Source organism: Aotus nancymaae, unplaced genomic scaffold (assembly GCF_030222135.1).
Source record: "Aotus nancymaae isolate 86718 unplaced genomic scaffold, 86718_ANA_hifiasm-v0.15.2.pri h1tg000029l, whole genome shotgun sequence".
Lineage (NCBI taxonomy): Eukaryota > Metazoa > Chordata > Mammalia > Primates > Aotidae > Aotus > Aotus nancymaae.
In genome coordinates, this window is record NW_026988442.1 from 24309997 (window position 1) to 24330364 (window position 20368).

At 48.9% G+C, this 20368-nt stretch overlaps 1 protein-coding gene and 1 long non-coding RNA gene across 2 annotated transcripts in view; one reads left to right on the top strand and one right to left on the bottom strand.

Annotated features, from left to right (window-relative positions):
* Positions 1-14864, bottom strand: part of LOC135276972 (uncharacterized) — a 35954-nt gene extending 21090 nt beyond the window's left edge. Inside the window, exons 1-2 of the long non-coding RNA XR_010344549.1 lie at positions 14605-14864; positions 7708-7822 (exon numbers count right to left, since the gene is read on the bottom strand). This is a non-coding gene — a long non-coding RNA (uncharacterized LOC135276972). The remainder of the gene's footprint in view (positions 1-7707; positions 7823-14604) is intronic.
* Positions 14551-19387, top strand: KCNK15 (potassium two pore domain channel subfamily K member 15). The gene is given in 2 exon segments (XM_012467254.2): positions 14551-14830; positions 18696-19387. Coding segments are annotated over 2 exon segments (972 nt in total).
* The last annotated feature ends 981 nt before the right edge of the window (positions 19388-20368 follow it).

Sequence of the window (20368 nt, forward strand, 5' to 3'; positions counted from 1 at the left end):
AGGTAAAGAAGGGTGCAAATGCAGGATATAGGGACTGTGTGGCTCAGAGCCCTGGGGATCAAGCTTGGCAGTAGGAGAGGAGGTAAGGGGAAGGTTCCATGGCCCTGAGAGAGAAGAAGACTCACAACATCTTCAGGGCTCTGTTTCCTGAGGTTAATGGGCCCTCAGCAAAGCACTTAGAGGATGTTTCTTGTTTCTCTTGCCCACTCCTCTACCATGTATAGGTGGGCCACAGTGGGGCCCGTGTAGGATAGTGTTTTTCCTGTGATCATTTAGCAAGTCTGGGGCAGAGTCCATTTGTGAACCAGGCCTCCTGTCTCCCAGCCCAGGGATTTAAAAAATTATCCCATCCTAGGCTGGGAGCAGTGGCTCACACCTGTAATCCCAGCACTTTGGGAGGCTGAGGTGGGCAGATCACCTGAGGTTGGGAGTTCAAGACCAGACTGGCCAACATGGAGAAACCCTGTCTCTACTAAAAGTATATAATTAGCTGGGCGTGGTGGCACATGCCTGTGATCCCAGCTACTCGGGAGGCTGAGACAGGAGAATTGCTTGAACCCAGGAGGTGGAGGTTGTGGTGAGCTGAGATTGCACCACTGCACTCCAGCCTAGGCAACAAGAACAAGACTCCATCTCAAAAAAAAAAAAAAAATCCTATCCTAGTTTAGAAACTAGCCATGTCCCCAGCTGGAATATGGGCTCTGGCCTTTGGAGGACCAGAGAGAACGCAAAGATTCAGCCTAGCAATGGCCTCTACCATTCTGGACCAGACTCAAACCTTCCCCAGTCTCCTGGAACATGCCACAGAGTGGCCCCATGGCTCCAGCCCCATATGGTCTCAGTCAAGCTTCATACTCTTCCAGCCCTAGTCTCTGAATTTGATAGGGTGCTTCATAGCAAATAACAGGAAACACAACCCAAACTAGTTTGAACTGTAGGAGATGAACTGCCCTCAATGTTTTGTTTTGTTCTGAGGGTTAAAAAGTTACCTACTGGGTGCAATGGCCTACAATGTTAATGGAGTCCAGCAGTAGAGTGAACTTCAGGAATGGTTTGATCAGGGCTATTTCCCTGCAAGTCTTTCAGCTCTTTTCTCCTCTGTGTGTCGGCAATAATTTCAGGCTGGCTCCTGTGTTATGCACAGTTCCAGCCTCAGCTCTTCACACCATAGCCTCCAGGAGGAGCAGGAGACAAAGGATTCCCAAATTCCTAGCTCAGGTCCTAAGCCTCCTGCTCAAATCAGTCCCTGGGGCCAGGGGTTTGACAAGTACTGACTGGTTTGAGCCTGGTTTTCCTGACCCAATTATTAGGGCCAGGGAGGGGAGGGTGCTCTGAGTGAGAAGTGTTTTTCAACACCGGTGTGACTGGCATCTTTGGTGAGACAATTCTTTATTTTGCTGTATTATCTTGTACATCACAGAACATTACTATCCCCGGTCTCCCCAACCCCAACTAAGTGCCAATAGCACCCTCCAGGCACCTTGATAACAGGCTTCTCTCACTCTACTACAAATGCTGCCCAACCTACCCCTAGCAGGGGGCAGAGCGGTAGTACTACTTCAGAACAGAATCTCTAGGATCATCCAGTCCCAGCCTGGAGCTAGGGGTAGGGCTAATCTCACTGAAATCCAGGACGACTAAGCAAGATGGAAGGGTAAAAGGCATTTTTTTTTTCTTTTTTTGAGACGGAGTTTCACTCTTGTTACCCAGGCTGGAGTGCAATGGCGCGATCTCGGCTCACCACAAGGCAAAAGGCATTTTGGGGAATAACCCTGATTCTGCTACCATCTTCTACTCTAAATAAAGAGGGTATCCATCTTTGCCAGTCCTCCCCATGTCTCCTTCTAGCTCTGGATTGTCTTGGTGATTTATGCCATTGATTTTTCAGGCTTAGAAGTCCACTCATTACACTATAAATCATACCTGTTCTCATGTGACAACTGGCTCTGTGGCCGGGCTACCACTTCTGAGAGGATCTCAGCCCCTTCCCTCAGTTTGTCTGCTATCCTGCTACTTCCAATTGACCAGACACAAGTAGCTCATCCTGGATTTACCAATCATAAATACAGACCCAGCCTCTCCATCTGAGTCTTCAGGGCAAGGCATAGGCACATTCCTATCCTCATGGAGGCTCAGGACTTCATGGAGTTCTCATCTCCTCAATGCTATTGTCATAAATGGGCAAAGTGAGACCAGATGAGAGAACAGACTTACTTAAGGACACATGACCAGGAACAGAAAGATAGAAGTGGGAGATGATCAGGGAGGAGGCAGCAGATAAAGTAATGGATAAGAAGCCATCCACTCCTATTGGATGGCTCCATCTAGATGTCCACTAGATTCTCAAACTCCACCTGCTCAAACCCAGATTCAATGGGGGCAGGAGCTGCATCTGTTCTCTTTACCACTGTGTCACCAGCTTCCAGCATTCTGCTTGACATAGAAAGGTACACAATAGATATTTATGGAATGCATGAATGAATGAGCCATCTTCCCCTTGAACATGTTCCCCTTTCTTCTGTATTCTCCTAGCACTTGCCCAACCCTCTCTCTCCATTACCCTCCACATCCAGATGGTCATCAAGATCTGGTTATTTTTCTTTGAAAAGCTCTTGAATATTGCCTCCCCTATCATACATTTTATTCCTACAAACATCCCCTCTATCAGTTCTTTATTACTGCATAAAAACAAACTACCCCAAAACTTAGTGGATTAAAACAATTATTTAGCTCACAGTTCTGAAGTTGGCAATTTGGTATGGGCTCAGCAGGGTGGTTCTTCTGGTCTCACCTGGGCCAACTCATATATCTGCAGCCAGCTGTTGGGTGAGTAGCAGCTTTGCCTTCCTTAGCTGGGCTCTCTCACATCACAGGGACTTAGGTGGAATGGCTCAGCTCTACTGATGTGTCTCTTACCAGCCAGCAGAATGGCACTGGCTCATTTACAGAATGACCGGGTGGAGTTCCAGGAGACAGAGGGAAAGTTTGCAAGTTCTCTTTTGAGGTCTAGGCCTGGAACTGGCCAAAGAAAGTTATAAGACCTGCCCAGATTCAAGGAGCAGAGAAACAGATTTCCCTTTGTAATGAGGTAGGGATATAAGAAATAAATAAGTACAGCCATTTTTGCAATTTAGCACCAACCCTATCCCAGACCACCCCAGTGTCTTATCAGTTGGCTTTCTAGCTGGTCTTGCAACCTCACTGTAGTCCCTCCCATCCCACTTGTCATCTATACACAGTTTCCCAAGTGTTATGGTTTCTTCATCACTAGGTCTTTATACATGCCGTTCCCTGTGCCTGGTGCTGTCTCCTGCCTTACATTCCCAAACTTCCAGCCTGGACTGTCTCCTCCTTCTGTTCCCATAGTGGCCAGTACTATCACCACCATTGCCACAGGGGGCCTCTGTTGGTTTTACCTCCCCAGCATATTTTCCCTTTTCTTTGGGGGACAGTCCCCCAATTTTCCCTTGGGAGGCCTTCCACATCAGTCCATATGGTTCAAAGGAGGCTGATTAAAACCCCTCAGATGCAGAGCCCAATATGTGACCAGGCCTGGTCAATCAAAATTATAGTGATTAGTTCAGTGATAGTCATATGACCCCATTCAGGCCAATGAGAGTCAGCCTTAAGACTGTTTTTGGAACAATCAGGAAAGAGGTACCATTTTTTGACTCACGTTGCCAAACTAGTAAAAGGTAAGCCTAGAATCAATGGGGCTATCTTTGCCACCATAAGATGAGACCCTGTCTGAAAAATGAAGCCACACATACCCCAGAGAATAAGAGAAACACATTTCAGGCAATATGGTTTGAGAAGCTGGATCCAACCATGCCTAAAGCCATACATTCCTAAATTTTTTTATTATGTGAACCAATAAATTCCTCTTATTAAACTAATTTGACTTGTGTTCTTATCTCTTCAATTAAAGTATTGACAAATATAATTATATGTGGTAATATAATTACCTATCTATTCTTGGCTTTTCTATTGGCATTCTCCCTAGAAGCTGAGTGGATTTCTGGTTCATCATCTTTGTGTCCCTGGACCCTAGTACAGAACCTGGGACATAGCAGGTATTTCATACATGCCTATTGAACAGGGATTGAGACCACTGTAGCCCTGAGTCTGCCTCTAGTTTGTGACCTTGAGCATCCATTTCTCCTTCTGAGCTTAGTTTCCAACTCTGAATATGAAAATGCCCTGTCTCGTTGAGGGCTGTAATGAGGACCAGATGAGCACAGGCTTATTAAAGCACTTGACAAACTCTAAAGCTCTGTATACATGCAAGCTATAATTCTATTTTCAACGCTGTACATTTTGTCCTAATTTCACCAGCCCCCAATAAATTGTAAGTTCTTGGGGACACAAAACAGCCAGTACATTGGAAGAGCAAAAGGAAAATCTGAGAAACTCAATCTCAAGCACCCTTAGAACTGTCTCTATGCAACACAGACTTGTTGCATCTGCAAATAAAATAAGGAAGATGGGCACCTGGTGCCCAGCACCTCTCTCCCTCCCACTACCTGCAGAAATTAGAGGATGCTAGACAAGAGGTCCCAGCATCTTTCTAATTTGAGTCATTGCAAGTGACATGATAATGGGGCAGAGTCCGGCTGGTTATTCTCTAAACTGTTTTCTCTCTCCTCCTGAGCACCCAGAAAAAAAACACACCTCCCAGCCGGGTGCCTGAGGTCTGGCTGTGGGATGTGACTCTAGACCTGAATCATTACAATCTTCCAGACTCGATCTCTGCCTTCATCTTCTGGTCACATGCAGAGGATCCAATAGAAGACTCTAAGGCTCTAGAACATGATTCCTAACTTTTCTTTATGAACCTAGGACCCTTGAGCAGCTGGTAAAGTCTATGCTATCCTTCTCAGTTAATACTTTTATAGGCATAAAATAAAAAACATGGAATTACCAAGGCAACAAATTATTAAAATGTAGTAATCAAAATGTAAAAAGTATGCGATATAGTGCTTCCTTATTAACACATGAAACAATAATATCTAGTCTAATTACCATAATTTCAATGTTGTGATGGTATAAACAGTATTTCAAACTATCTGCAATAACGTCAATGTGATATGAAAATATCTATGATTTCTATTGCCAACAAATAGGTACTGCTAATACCACTTTGTTGTCTGTATTCATAATGGAAATAAATGTTAAATGTCAGAAGTTAATGTTAATAAGGGTGCAATTATTTTCTCTTTCAAGTTCATGGATTTCTGAATTCCATCCATAGATCCCTTGGGGGTCTGTTGTCTCCAGGAAAGGAATCTCATTTTAGAGCATGGAGGATCACAAGAAAGGAGACTGGATCCCCGGAAGACCACATGGAACAGAGATCCCTCCAACACATAATCACCCCTGGAGGAAAATACTTGTTTTTTCCCAGAGCATTGAGATGCTGGGACCAGACCTCAGCCCACCTGGGTGACCCTGAGCAAGTCACCTAATCTTTGGCACCTCTATATCCTCATAGACTACATTCCCTGCTGTGGTCTGAATGTTCACATCCCTGCAAAATTCATATGTTGAAACAGAATCCCCAAGGTGATGGTATTAAAAGATGGGGCCTTTTTGTGGAGGTGGGGAATGAGATTAATGCCCTTATAAAAGAGGCTTGAGGGAGCTTGTTAGCCCTTTGCCCTTCGCCTATGTGAGGATACATAGAAGGTGACCTCCAGGAGAAACGGGCACTCACCAGATACTGAATCTGCTGGAACCTTGATTTTGGACTTCCCAGCCTCCAGAACTGTGAGAAATAAATTTCTATTGCTTATAAATTACCCAGCCTAAGGTATTTTTGTTATAGCAACCTGAATAGACTAGGACAATCCCCCTTTTGTAGGACTATCATGAGGGATAATAGCTCTGAATGCTTATACACTTTATGGTAATTTATACTTGGAGTCTCCAAACATGGGCCAGTAAACTGCACTAAAAATAAGGGCAACCTAGTGAATTCTCTTCAGTTAAATGGATTTTGTCTGAAGGACTGCCCTTTACTTGGAGATTATGACCTTCCTAATTCCAGGGGTTATAAAGTTCATTCCTTTATAAAATGAAGGTGATTAGAAATAGCACTTGCAGATTTTTTCCCAATGTTCTTACTTTGCAGTGGAGTTGGCATTCTTATTTAGATTCATAAATATTTTGAAGTATTGGCTGGGCATGGTGGCTCATGCCTGTAATCCCAGCACTTTGGGAGGCTGAGGCAGGCAGATCACTTGAGGCCAGGAGTTGGAGACTAGCCTGGTCAACATGGCGAAACCCCGACTCTACTAAAAATACAAAAAAAAAATTAGCCAGGCATGGTGGCAGGCACCTGTAATCCCAGTTACTCAGGAGGCTGACGCATGAGACCACTTGAGCCTGGGAGGTGGAGGTTACAGTGAGCTGAGATCGTGCACTGCACTCCAGCCTGGGTGACAGAGCAAGACCCTGTCTCAAAAAAAATTTTTTTTCGAAGTATTATGAAAACTCAAAAGTATGAGAATCATTGCTTTCTCCAACTCCCAAAATATTCATTTGTATTATCACTCAAGAGTAATAAAACTTAGAGAGGATTTGGTTTCTGACCTGCCGCAAGTTTGAATAATAATAAGGGTTAAGATGTATTGAGGATTTCAGTGTGCCCCAAGCTGATCTAAATATTTCACATGTGTAACTGGTTTATTGAATAATCTGAACGTAATGAGGGACCCACCTAAATGAATTTAGTTTTTCTTCAACCATTGCCTTCCAATACATTCAATGAAATCTTTCCTTTTTGCCCATGACTTTCTGTCCAGTTTCAACATCAAATCATATAATATTTAACACTTCCCCTGAATCAAGCTTGACCCTTCACCTCAAGAATGTTTGTTATTTAATGGTTAAGTAGCCTAACTATGTGCACCTTACAAGGCTATGAGGTAGGTATTATTATTAATGGCATCTTACATCCACTAAGGCCCAGACAGGTGAGGTAACTTTTCCAAGATCACACAGCTAGTAAGTTTTGGACACAGGATTCAAATACAGGCTGTCTGGTTCCAGAAAGTTGCCCTTAACATTTATTCATAATCTTCTGCTTTATGTAGGCTGAGGGGACTTTTCAGAGAAGGAAAGCTGGTATAATGTCCTGAAGAAAGTCCTGCAGGGGCTGGGCACAGTGGTTCATGCCTGTAATTCCAGCACTTTGGGAGGCTGAGGTGGTTGGATTGCTTGAACTTAGGAGTTCGAGACCAGCCTGGGCAACATGGCAAAACCCTGTCTCTACCAAAATATGAAAATCAGCCAGGAGTGGTGGTGCGTGCCTGTAGTCCCAGCTACTTAGGAGGCTGAGGTGGGAGGATAGCTTGAGTCCAGGAGGCAGAGGTTGCAGTGAGCCGAGATTGCACAACTGCACTCCAGCCTGGGTGACAGAGTGAGACCCTGTGTCCAAAAAGAAAAAAAAAAAAAGAGAGAGAGAGAGAGGTCCTGCAGGCATAATATGGTATTTGACACCTCTTGTCCATCCTTGGCTTTGGGGCTTTAGCTGTAAATCTGACACAACAGGAAAAGTCCCATTAAGAGTCTATTACACGTGTGTCCTTTGCCTTAATCCTCATGACAGCCCTATATGGGAAGTGTATTAAATAGGGTAATGCTAGCTGCTATAGTGAACAGCCCCCAAGATCCAGTGGCTTAACACAATAGCAATTTATCTCTTACCTAATATTGCAAGGCAGGTGTTCTTGGTTGGAGGGCAGATTTCCTTCATATGGTGATCTGGGTGACTTCTATGTTGCAGCTTTGCCATCTGGCAGGGCTTTGGGGTTCTCTGCATCTAGACTGGAGACAAGGATGGAGAAGCTCACCTGCTTCCTAAAGGCCCTGCCTGGAAGTGACACTCACCACTCCTGCTCATATTCCATTGGTGGAGACTAGTCACATGGTCATGCCTAGATGCAAGGGATGCTGGGAAATGTAGTCTCCAGCTAGGCACATGTCTTCCAGAGACAATTCCACACTATAGAGTCTTTTCCAGAGTTAGTACACAAAGAAGTTCTCTCTACCAATCTGTTTAACCAGCTTGCCAGGCTAATCAGTGCTCTCCATGCTCTCTGAATGCAACGCTACTGCCGCAGGCATACTAAATGCTTACGGCTAGTAAGCCATTCTCTAGGCTTTCCCTTTGCCTCTTCCCTTTGGCTCTTTGCTATGGGTCATGCTTGCTAAGAGTCTTCTGAGTCTGTTCCCAAATCAGTTTGCACCAGGCACACTTAATATTGTAACAATGTAACTGAATTAGATATTCCATAAACTGATGAAATATGAGTGCAAAAGGAAGAGATTTGTTTTTATGAAAACTCAGAAAAGACTGGTTGCTAAAAAGAATACTGTTAAATTAGGTGTGGAAGAAACAACTAAAAATACCTGGAAAAAAAGTAACCACAAGAATTTTGAGGGATTCTGCATTCCAGTTGCTATACAAGTGTCTGCAGGTCCTTGCCCCACTTTAAAGAAACCAAAATTGCCTGGGGACAGTGGCTCACGACTCCAATCCCAGCACTTTGGGAGGAATTACAGGCATGAACCACTGTGCCCAGCCCCTGCAGGCCTTTCTTCAGGATATTATACCAGCTTTCCTTCCCTCAAAAGCCTCCTCAGCCTATATAAAGCGAAGATTATGAATCAATGTTAAGGGCAACTTTCTGAAACCAGACAGCCTGTATTTGAATCAAGCAATCCTCCCGCCTCAGACTTGCAAGTAGCTAGGACAATAGGCACACACCATGGCATCTGGCTTAAAATTTCAATTTAATTCAGTTTTAATTAATTAACTATAGATGGCCACATATGATTATAGTTAAGGCATTGGACAGGGAAGCTCTGTGTTACACTAACGTTAGCACATGTATTTCTTCACGTCTTAGGCTCTTTTCTTTCTTTTTTTAAAGATAAAGTCTTGCTCTGTCGCCAGGGTGGAATACAGTGGTGCGATCTTGGCTCACTGCAACCTCCGCCTCTTGGGTTCAAGTGATTCTCCTATCTCAGCCTCCCAAGTAGCTGAGACTACAGGCATGCACCATCACGCCCAGCTAATTTTTGTATATTTAGTAGAGACGGGGTTTCACCACGTTAGCCAGGATGGTCTTGATCTCTTGACCTAGTCATCTGCCTGCCTCGGCCTCCAAAAGTGCTGGGATTACAGGCATGAGCCACTGTGCCTGGGCAGGCTCTTTATTTCTTTGTCTTGACTCTCTCTAGCCCATGTCTTCTGAAACACAAGTCCTGCCCCCTTTGATTCAGACGTCTCTTGATTCCAATATATTATGCTGACTGGGAAAGGGAGGGGTGGTCCTTGGCAGGAACAAGCCTCTGTGAGTAGCAGCTGGGCTCAAATTGCCATATGGCAACAGCTGCCACCTGTAACAGCACCGTGCTAAGCTCCTCACCGGCAGGGAAGGGCTGCCATCAAGAATAAATGCTCAGCAGCTGGCTCCCCCTCTCCTTGGAATTGTGACTTTGAAAAAAACCACTGCATCCTTCTGAGCCTCAGTGTCCTCATCTACAGGGTGGAATTAACAGTGCCCACTGTTGTTCTAGGGATTGAATGAAGTGAGAACTGCTTTGTGCTTGGATCATACTAGCTACTCAGTCAATGTTCTTATTTACTGTAACTCTCAGAGTAACCTCCCACTCAGACCAAATAAACAGCAGGGGAAAAAATAGGGTGGGATGGACAGAGAGAAAAGGTTCTTTTAAAAAGTGTTTTATTGTGAAAATTCTCAAATATACATGAAAGTAGAGAGAATGGCTTAGCAAACCTCCATACTCCTATCACTTAGATGTTCAAATCTAAAACAAACCACAGTAAAGGGTTTTTTTTGTGTTTTTGGGACCGGGACTCACTCTGTCACCCAGGCTGAGGTGCAGTGGCTGATGCATCAGCCTCCCCAGGCTCCAGTGACATGATCACGGCTCACTGCAGCCTCAACCTGCCCAGGCTCAAGTGATCCTCCCACCTCAGCCTCCCAAGTAGCTGGGACTACAGGCATGCACCACCATGCCAGGCTAATTTTTTTTGTATTTTTTATAGAGACAAGGTTTCATCATGTGACCCAGGCTGGTCTCGAACTCCTGGGTTCAAGTGATCTGCCCACCTCAGCCTCCCAAAGTGCTGGAATTATAGGCATGAGCCACCACACCTGGCCCAGAGTAAGGGCTTTAATAACTCCATTAACTCAAATATATGGATCCGTACAAGGCTGAAAAACAAACTCTCAATGGCTCCAACTAAATGGTCACAAACACGTGTAGGGACTCCTCTGAGTAGCCTTGCCTGAGACCCATCAGAGGCAGGATCTTGTTCAGACAGTTGTCATTTGTCCCCCAAATAATATGTTCACCGGCCTGGGAGCAATGGTGCCCCCACTGGGTGTGGCTATGGTGTTTTTCTGGTGTTTTTCTACTCAAGGTTTCAGCTCTCTGGGTCCCCCAAATCACATGGTTTGTCTTTCAACGCCCAGAAAATTATGAGAGACCCCAAATTCCTACCAGTAACGTTGTTTAAATTACCAAGAGACAGCGTTTAATTTCTTGTAACCCAGATCCCTCAATGATAATCAGGCTACCGAAAGGCCACAACTGCCACCTCTAAGGAGCTGGCACCTACTGTCCCTTGACGTTAAAATAGTCCATTCTTTTAGGAGAGAGACAGGAGAGAGATCTTATTAGGGAATCTGCCCGGTCCTCTGGCTTTCTGGAAAATTACTAGGCTATAGTCTAACTATAAAAAATCAATCTCTGAAGATCCCAGTAGCCCTGAGGAACAGGCAGTGTGGAAAAGGGCAAAGAAGTTAATTGGGTGGAGGGCAGCACTAGCATTTGCTGGGCATAATCTGTGCTGAGCAGTTCTTCACACACTACATTTAATCCTCGCGGGAATACTGTCAGGCAGACATTCCTAGCCCCAGGTCACACGAGGAAACTGAGGCTCAGAGAGGTGAAGTCGCTTGCCCAAGACAGAACCAAGGACTGGCTAACTCTGACACCCATGTTCTTTCTTGCCACTGCCCTACCCTGTATGGCCTTAGGTGAGTCCTCTCTCTCTCCTGCCCCGCAGTTTCCTATCCCTGAGACAGGAACGGCCTGCCTGGCTCACAAAGGCTTCAGAATGATCTAGACTTCCAAGTATTTAGAAGCATGCCCAGCGCCCAGCCTGGGACTGGGATTACCTTTTTTGTCGTCCTCAAAGCTGACAACCTTGGAGCTCTGAAAGAAGGAAATCCAAGACCCCGTTGAGGGACGCGGGTGTTTCTCTGGCACGATGGGACAGAGGAAAATCACTGGGTTCCCTCAGGTCTGCACAGGAGGAAGGAGGGGAGGAGGCAGAGGGGGTAAGTTGAAGGGGGAGGTGCCTCGGGTGTTGCTGTTTTTGGTGATTGCTCAGCTGATGGCTTTCCAACCTGAGAAACACACATACACAAAGTCTAACCTCCTCTGGCTTAAAATAGAGCCACTGAACCAAAAATGCCAAGCACAGGGCAGAGTCACCTGCCTGACGGGGCCAGCCAGCTCCCCCGTGGCCCCAGTAACACCCGCCCCCAGCGGGCACACCTGACCAAGCGCCTCTCAGCTGCCCATCATGGGACCCTCACAACAGTGGGGGAGCACAGCCAGCCACAGATCCTCAGCCTCAGCACGGAGACAAGGAAAGTGAGGACCACAGAGGCAATGAGAGGGGGATAAAGCCAGCAGCATCTGGCCTGACGAGGATCATGACCTGGGGAGCCAGACAGCCCTGACTTCAATCCTGGCTCAGCCACAGCCTGGCTGGGAGGACTTGGCAGCTTAAGTATCTTCTGTGTGCCTCTGTGTCCCGGGCTGTAAGGTGAGGGTCCCATGAGTGATGTCTGTGACTATGCCTAGCACGGGCAGAGTTTAGCCCTGCCCCTGCTTCTGGAAAAAGAGTGCTTGACATCTGCACACAGACAGTTGTAAAGAGGGAGGAGAAGCAGCTACTGGATAAGGGGCACTTGGATAGTAGCACAAAACGGCTTCTATAATCCTCAACGTGGTCCTATGGGGTGAGTGTCATTACTACCCCCATTTCTCAGATGGGAAAACTGAAGCACAGAAAAGTACAAGTGTTCTGTTTCTGGACACCCAGTAATAGGGTTTGGCTGTGTGTCCCCACCCAAATGGCATCCGAATTGTAATCCCTGCGTGTTGAAGGAAGGACTTGGTGGGATGTGATTGAATCATGAGGGCAGTTTTCCTCATGCTGTTCTCGTGATAGTGAGCGAGCGGAGGAGCTGGACTTCAAAGCCAGGTCTTATTGACTCCAGCTGTGTCCACACCAGGTCCTCATTAACTTTCCCCTGAGTGGGCCGTGCCCTTCTGCTAAGAACAGCCGCTGCCTGCATCCCCCTGTCTCCACAGGTTCTTCTCAGGCTCTTCTTGGGCTGTAAGTCCTCGGTGTCCCAGTCACCCCAACTCTAAGACGTTAGCCCAGGTTTCTGCTCCTCTGAAGTCTGAACAGAAGTCGGAATATCAAACTCAGCTGATGCTGTTGCTAAAAATCAGGCTGAGGTAGTGGCACCAACACTGCTTCTGGGCCACTGAGATTCATCCTGCTTCTCGGCAGAAGAGGGGGGCCAAGACCCTCTCTACCAGGCGCTGGGGCCCCATTCTGCCTGGGAACTGAGTCAGGCAGGCACCGGGTCAGACAGCCCTACAGGCCGGGCCTCTGCTCACTTGTGGTATCTGTAACAGCGGCTCACACTTCTAGACAAATCCTCAGGGCCAAGGTCAGCTCTCTGGCTCCACATCTATTGACTCATTTAATCCTCACACCCACCCCACTGTATGAGTTCCCTGTTGCTGCTGCAATAAGCTATTACAAACGTAACACAAATGTATTATCTTCTAGTTCTGTAGGGTGGAGGGCTACACAGGTCTCACTTGGCTCAAATCGAGGTGTTGGCAGGACTTCCTTTCTAGAGGCTTCTATATGGAAGTACAGCCTCCTCTGGGACTTGGAGGGCCTAGTCTGCAAGGATCATGACCTGGGGAGCTGCAGTCCTCAGGGGCTTAGCATATGTCAGCAACTTAATAGAAGCTCAAAACCAGGGCTCCTGATTGGGGATGGGGGTGACCCTGCAATGTGTCATTCAGCCCCAGGTTTTTCCCACCTTGTGGCTCCCTCTCTTCTAAAGACTTCGGGTCTCTGCATTCAGTCTGCTGGTGGGGGAAAGAGATGGAGCACAGGTGCACAGGGTTTTATGGGCCAGGCCTGGAAGTGCACACGTCATTTCTGCCCATGTTCCATGAGCTAAGGCTTGGTCACATAGACTCCGCTAAGTGTAGAAACTGGCACGTGGCCAGCTGTGTGCCCAGCTCCACTTCCCCAGAACATTCCAGATCCCCTCATTTCTCTCCATCTTCACACATTTGGATACACTAGCCTTCGAACTGGCCTCCAATCTTAGCCACCATCCCTTTTCCCCATGACAGCCAGAGACTCTTTAAAAAATATGAATCGGATCACTGTTGTTGCGTGTGTGTGTATGTGTGCACCTGTGTTTGTAATACAGCCTTTCCATGGCTTTCAATACACCCACATAAGGGCTTGTAAGAAAGACACTGTGTGAAGTTGCCTCTTTGTCTTCCTTCTGCTCCCCCAAAGTATCTGCACCCCAATTCTCTGGGCTCCAGCAACACTGGCTTCCCTGCTGTTCTGGCTGCCACGCCAAGCCATGCCCAGTTCTGCTTTTAAGCAGAAAGTTGCACTTGCTGCCTGGATTCTCTCCCCCAGTCACTCCTCAGCGATTTCCCCACCACCTTAGGTGCTGGGTTCACCTTCCTAAGAAATGATCTCTTTCCTTCTCTATCACTCTTGTCTTAAAGTAACTGTTTGTTTGTTTGTTAGCCGGCCCTCCTTACTAGGTTATCACCTTTGTTTACAACAGGAATGTTTGCACCAGTAGGTGCTTGGTAAATATTTGTCGAGGATTGAGGGAAGGGAAGGGGAGGGGAGGAGAGGGGAGAAGGAAGGGAAGGGGAGAAGGAAGAGAAGGGAAGAAAAGGAAAGGAGGGAGGGAGGAAGGGAGGAAAGAAGGGAGGGAGGGAAGAAGGAAAAGAAGGGAGGAAGAAGGAGGGAGGGAAGGAAGGAAGGAGAGAGAAAGAAAGGAAAGGGAGGGAGGGAAGGAAGGGGGAGGAAGGGGAAAGGAGGGAGGGAGGGATGGAGTGAGGAAGGACAATGACTGGCACAAGGTCACAGCATGAGTTAGTGGTGGGAACAGGACTTCTGCATGCTCAGGGTTTGGGCCTTTGCTTCAGATGTCACTGTTTCCGGACACATGAACCCCGGGCAGGCGCTTGGGAGGCGGACAGGGGAGCGGTTCTCTGGGCCCCCACGGTGGCGATCCCAGCCTCCAGGTGCACCGCAGCCGCCCCACCCCGCCCGTCACACCCCTGCCTCGTGGGGCGCCGGGGCTGGAGGGGGCGGAGCGCGCGGTCCGGGCACGGAGCAGGTTGGGGCCGGGCGGGTACCGGGGCCAGGGCGCCATGCGGAGGCCGAGCGTGTGCGCGGCCGGGCTGGTCCTGTGCACCCTGTGCTACCTGCTGGTGGGCGCTGCCGTCTTCGACGCGCTCTAGTCCGAGGCGGAGAGCGGCCGCCAGCGGCTGCTGGTCCAGAAGCGGGGCGCGCTGCGGAGGAAGTTCGGCTTCTCGGCCGAGGACTACCGCGAGCTGGAGCGCCTGGCGCTACGCCGAGCCCCACCGCGCCGCCGCCAGTGGAAGTTCGCTGGCTCCTTCTACTTCGCCATCACCGTCATCACTACCATCGGTGAGCCGCCCGGAGCCTCCCTCCGCGCCCGCTCCAGCCCCAGCCGCCCGGGGTGCCTCTGCGTTTCGGTCCCACCTCTGCCCCCGCCCAGCTGAGCTACTTCGGACAGGTCATTTCCGCTCACCGAGCCTCCCTAGTCTCCTTCAGCTCGCTCTGCTGAATGGAGCTGTCAGCCAACGCAGGCAGGGACCAGAGGAATCAGTAAATCGAGTTTGCCAAGAGGCTGAGCCGGGAGTGCTCAGAAAACATCCCAGGGGCCTGGAGACAGACGAAGAGGGGCTGGCTGGGATCCAAGTGGCTGGAGTTGCTGTTCCTTGCCTGGTTGCATCACACTTGCTGTGTGACCTTAGACAAGTTGCTCAACCTCTCTGAGCCATAGTTTTTTCCTCTGTAAAACAGTGTGGCTAATCTGCCTTATCTTAGGGTTGTGGTATCTCACCCTCCAGGAGGCCAACTATGTAGAAAGTTTTAGCACAGGGCCTGTGCTAAAACATGACACATACAGAGCACTACAAAGATCGATTTTTGATTATTACAGTTGTTTCCCCCCCCCATTAACAATTGATATTGTTACCCCATGAGAATGGGGACCTAGTTTGTCTTAGTCACCGCTGTATGACCAGTGCCTAGGGTGCAATAGATGCTCAATCAATACTTGTTAAAGGAATGATGAATAACCACAGGCTCGGGACCTTGCCCTCAGGGATGCAGAGCAGTTCCTCTGCAGCATCTGGAACACCAGCTGTTGCCATGACTACCATCTGGCGGGTACCTGCTGAGCCTAAGTCTGGGGGAACAGGAAGGAGAGAAGCGGGCTCTGCAGGGCTCTAAGCTTGGTGTCAGCCACTCCCCAGGCTCCAGCTGTGAGCGTCCAGGCGCCCCACCTAGGGCTTGGACCACCAGCCTCAAAGCCAATGCCTTGGAGAAAGTTTCTCCAATAATGCTCTTGCAAGTGAATGTGAGCTGTGGGTTTTGCAGTGGAGTTAAAAGCATGAGTTCTGCAATTACAGAGACTGGAGTTCTGGTCTCGTCTCTATTGCCACCTGCCTTCTCTGGCAATTGATTTTATCTGTTCGAGCCCTGGTTTCCCCAAAGGCAAAATGCAATTGTTCCTACCTCATTGAGTGGTTGCCAGGTTTCAGTGAGGTCAAGCATGTAACATGCTTGGCACAGTGCCTGAGACCAAGTAGGCACTATTCATTAGTAGTAGTAATTCATTATTTGCCAACATGGCCCCAGCTCTTATTCAGCTCTTTTCTCCCTCCTGTCCACATGGACACCCTTGCTTCCCTATCTTGGTAAAGCCTGAGACCCTCCCAGTTACCGTGCCCATTGGTTTGAGATGCCATCAACCTGTTCTCTCTGCCTTTTTCCACATTCTTTGGAGGCTTACCAGGTGGGTTTGGCCTCTTATCCCGGTTCTTCACCTCTGAGGTACACCTGGGAGGCCGAGGTAAGAGACTTAAGTGGAAACAAGAGGAATTTTGCCTTTTCTGGCCACTTGGGGGCACCACCACCTACTGTGGTCCAGTCTGCTAAGCCAGCCTTTCAGAGAGCCAGGTGCCAGGGCCCAGGAATTTGGGCTTTGCTTGGATGGGAGAGAGGCACTGAAGCAATAGCTCAGGCCCGGGGCCTTTGGGCAGTTTTGTCCCTTTTAATCTAATTTTCTTATCTATAAAATGGGAACAATAACATGTCATCTAGTCATTGGGAGGGTTAAACCTGATATCCATGCACAGTACCTACATGGATTAGTTCTTGTCATCGTTATTATTATTCTTCTTCATTTCACTCTCTGCCAAAACTTGGCACAGCCCCAAACAGCTGGAAGCCTCTTATTCCTAAAAAGGCTCCTCTCTTTCTCACTAGCGCCCCCTTCAACTTGGCTTGATTCAAGAAACTTTCATTGAGCTTCTAGTCTATGCCAGGCTTGGTGCAGGACCCTGGTGATGGGGACTATAGAGAGGTGACCACCATCGTCCCTACCCTCAGAGATCTCAAAGCCGAGTGATGAGCAGACCCCCTTTCTCCCCAAATAACAGAGAGGCAACGCGATAGGGCTATGCAACAGAAATGCGGAAATGGAGCCACAGGCCTTTAAATGTTTGTAGTGCTGAGATTTTGAATAAGTTATATATGCACACAGTACACACTTCACAGGGTACAAAGGGGCATGGAATGAAAAGGAAGTCTCCCTCCCACCCTGTCTCTCAGTCCATAAATTCTTCTTGGGTTAAATACAGTTACCAGTTTTGTGTGTGTCCTTCTAGATATATTCTTTGCCTATATATTCCTTTAAAACACACCACGTATTGTGTAGACATTATACACACAGTTTTGTCTCTTGCTTTTTTTGCTCAATATATGTTGGCGATGTTTTTATGTCAGTCTCTAAGGAGCTGCGTCATCTTGTTTGCAGGGTTTCTCAGCCTTGGAACTACTGACATTTGGGGCAGTGGGGACTGTCCTGTGTGCTGCAAGATGTTTAGCAGTGTCCCTGGCCTCTCCTTTCTAGATGCCAGTCTCACAGAGCCGTCCCCACTCCCCACCCTCATTTGTGACAGCCAGAATGTCTCCAGATGTTGCCAAATGTCCCCTTAAGGGCAAAACCACTCTCGATTGAGAACTGCTACTGTGTAGGATCCCATGGTTTGGATGGCACTGTAGTTTATTTAACCAGGTCCCTTTCGATGGACACTTACAGTGTTTGTCATTTTCACTATGACTGACAATGCTGCAATGATGACCCACATGCACGCATATTTTTACGCATGTGTGTATACTGAAGGGCTAACTTCCTCACTGTGGAACTACCTTGGTCAAAGGATTTGTATTTTGTACTTTTTGGCAGGTAGGGCCAATCTGTTAGAGGAGGCATATTCTTTTTAGGAAGATCCACCTGACTGTTCCTGGGGTACGGGCTCCTTTGAGAGTACCATGAAAGTGACTACTCCTCTTTCCAGGAAAAGACACACAATGAGATGCCCATTCATTCCCCTGCCATAGCACCGTGTTCCAGGACTCAAGGATGCTCAGTCATGTTTAAATTCCCTACAGTAGTTGAGGGGACCCCGTGAAGAATTGCCACACCAGACAATCAGAACCAAAAGGTGTTTAAGTGAGGGTAGGCTGAGCAGTGGAGGGGGAGGCAGAAACTGGGGGAGGTAGTCCAGGGGAAAAGGCAGGAGAAAAGGCATGTGGAGGGGACATGCTGGTTGGGGAACAGCTTGGGGTGTAGCTGGAAAGTGTGGAAAGTTTTGCTTCGTTTTTTCCTCAAGGCATAATTTACATACAGTAGAACTCACCGTTTTCCTGTGTACACGCCTGTGAGTTCTGACAAATGAATGAATACCTGTCGTGTAACTGCAGGCACGACCAAGACAGAACATTGCCATCAACCCCCAAAATTCTTCCATGCCTTCTGTAGTTAAGCCCACCCCCAACCCCAGCTACTGGCAACCAACCACAGATCTGTTCTCTGTCGCCACAGTTTTGCCACTTCCAGATTGTCATTTACATGGAACCATGCGGTCTGTAGGCTTTCGAGTTTGTCTTCCTCCGCTCAGCTGGAGACATCTGAGATCCATCCTTGGTGGCCGCAAGGTTACAGGAGTTCATTCAGTTTGCTGAAAAGAATTCCAGTGTCTGGATGCCCCACAGGTTGTTTATCCATTCCCCAGTCGAGGGACACTTTGGTTGTCTGCGGTTTGAGGTGAAGATGAATAACCACGCCACGTTTTAGAGCTGGGGAATGACCTGGTTAGGACTAGTATTTGCAGGTGCGCTGCCAGCCCCGGGGGTGGGGAGGGACTGTAGTCAGCTGGAGCTGAGCTCACCAGCCCTCCCCTCTGCTCTCCCTGCTCAGGGTACGGCCACGCTGCGCCGGGCACGGACTCTGGCAAGGTCTTCTACATGTTCTACGCGCTCCTGGGCATCCCCCTGACGCTGGTCACCTTCCAGAGCCTGGGCGAGCGGCTGAACGCGCTGGTGCGGTGCCACCTGCTGGCGGCCAAACGCTGCCTGGGCCTGCGGCGGCCGCGCGTGTCCACAGAGAACCTGGTGGTGGCCGGGCTGCTGGCGTGCGCCACCACCCTGGCCTTCGGGGCCGTCGCCTTCGCGCACTTCGAGGGCTGGACCTTCTTCCACGCCTACTACTACTGCTTCATCACCCTCACCACCATCGGCTTCGGCGACTTCGTGGCGCTGCAGAGGAAGCCCCCGTACGTGGCCTTCAGCTTCCACTATATCCTCCTGGGGCTCACAGTCATTGGCGCCTTCCTCAACCTCGTGGTCCTGCGTTTCCTTGCCGCCAGCGCCGACGGGTCCGAGCGTGCTGCCCGCGACCCCAGCCCGCGCCACCAGGGGGCGCCCGAGAGCCGCGGCCCCTCATTGCCCCGCTGCCTGGCAGGCTCCGGCGGCTACACCTCTGTTTCCTGCCACGTGCACCAGCTGGAGAAGTGCGCCCGACACAACGTGGGCTTCTCGCCCTCCTCGAGCCCGGGGGTCGTGCGCGGCGGGCAGGCACCCAGGCCTGGGGCCCGGCGGAAGTCTATCTGACAAACCCACCTGGGTTGGGTTGAATCTGAAACGGGAGGGTCTGGCTTCAGCTATCAGGGCACCCTCCTCAGGGATTGGAGACATGTGACGGGCCTCCGGGCGGTCTTCAGCTACACACAGTTTATTACCTTCTGTGGTCAAGTCCCCTCCCTCCTCTCCAAAAATATATTACGGTCACATCATAAGCACAAACCAAGCTCGAGGGTCACCCTGTAGCAGCAAACTCCTTGTAGTCCAAATTGCATGAGGGCGTGGCCACATCCGCACCTGGGCGAGGCTCTGCACAGGTGCATGCCAGAGCCTTGCTCTAGAAAGGCCCTCTAGAGCAACTTTTCTGTTGTGAAGAGGCTGGTTTTCTGAGTCGCAGTTGAAATGTGCAGCTTTCAACACTGGAATCTTCGCTGGAATTAGTGAGGTCAGATGCTTACACTACAAGAAGCATGGGGAACAAAGGTGGACTAAATGGGACAGTGTACAGTCCAGTGTGGACAAGTGGGTCAGTCTCTGCACTACTTAATCTCTCGTTCTCTGCCCAGTGTGTAGAGTGGAATCAGCCCATGTGTGAATGATGGCCTCTTTCCTCCCTATGGCTGATGCTCTTTGTGGCCAGCCCCACTTCGGGATGAGGAAGGCCTTGCTGTCACCCACCCACCATGTCACTGGGGCCACCTGGACACAGCAGAATGCCATGGGATGAGCTCTCTTCTGGGTCTCGTCAATCACCAGCAATGTGACCTTGGAGAATTGCATCCCCTCCCAGGACCTCAGTTTCCACATCTGTAGAACAACTGGGTTCATCCAGAACCCTGCTCCCTCTTGTGCATCTCTAACAGGACTTTCTGGAGCAGGCCCCTGCACCATAAGGGGGCAGAGACAAAGCCTGAGGTGTGGCATCCTGGCACCCCGTGGCACTCAGCCCCTCCAAACACCCCATTCCTTTGGCTTCCCAGATAGGACTGTCTCAACACAAAGCATGAGTGA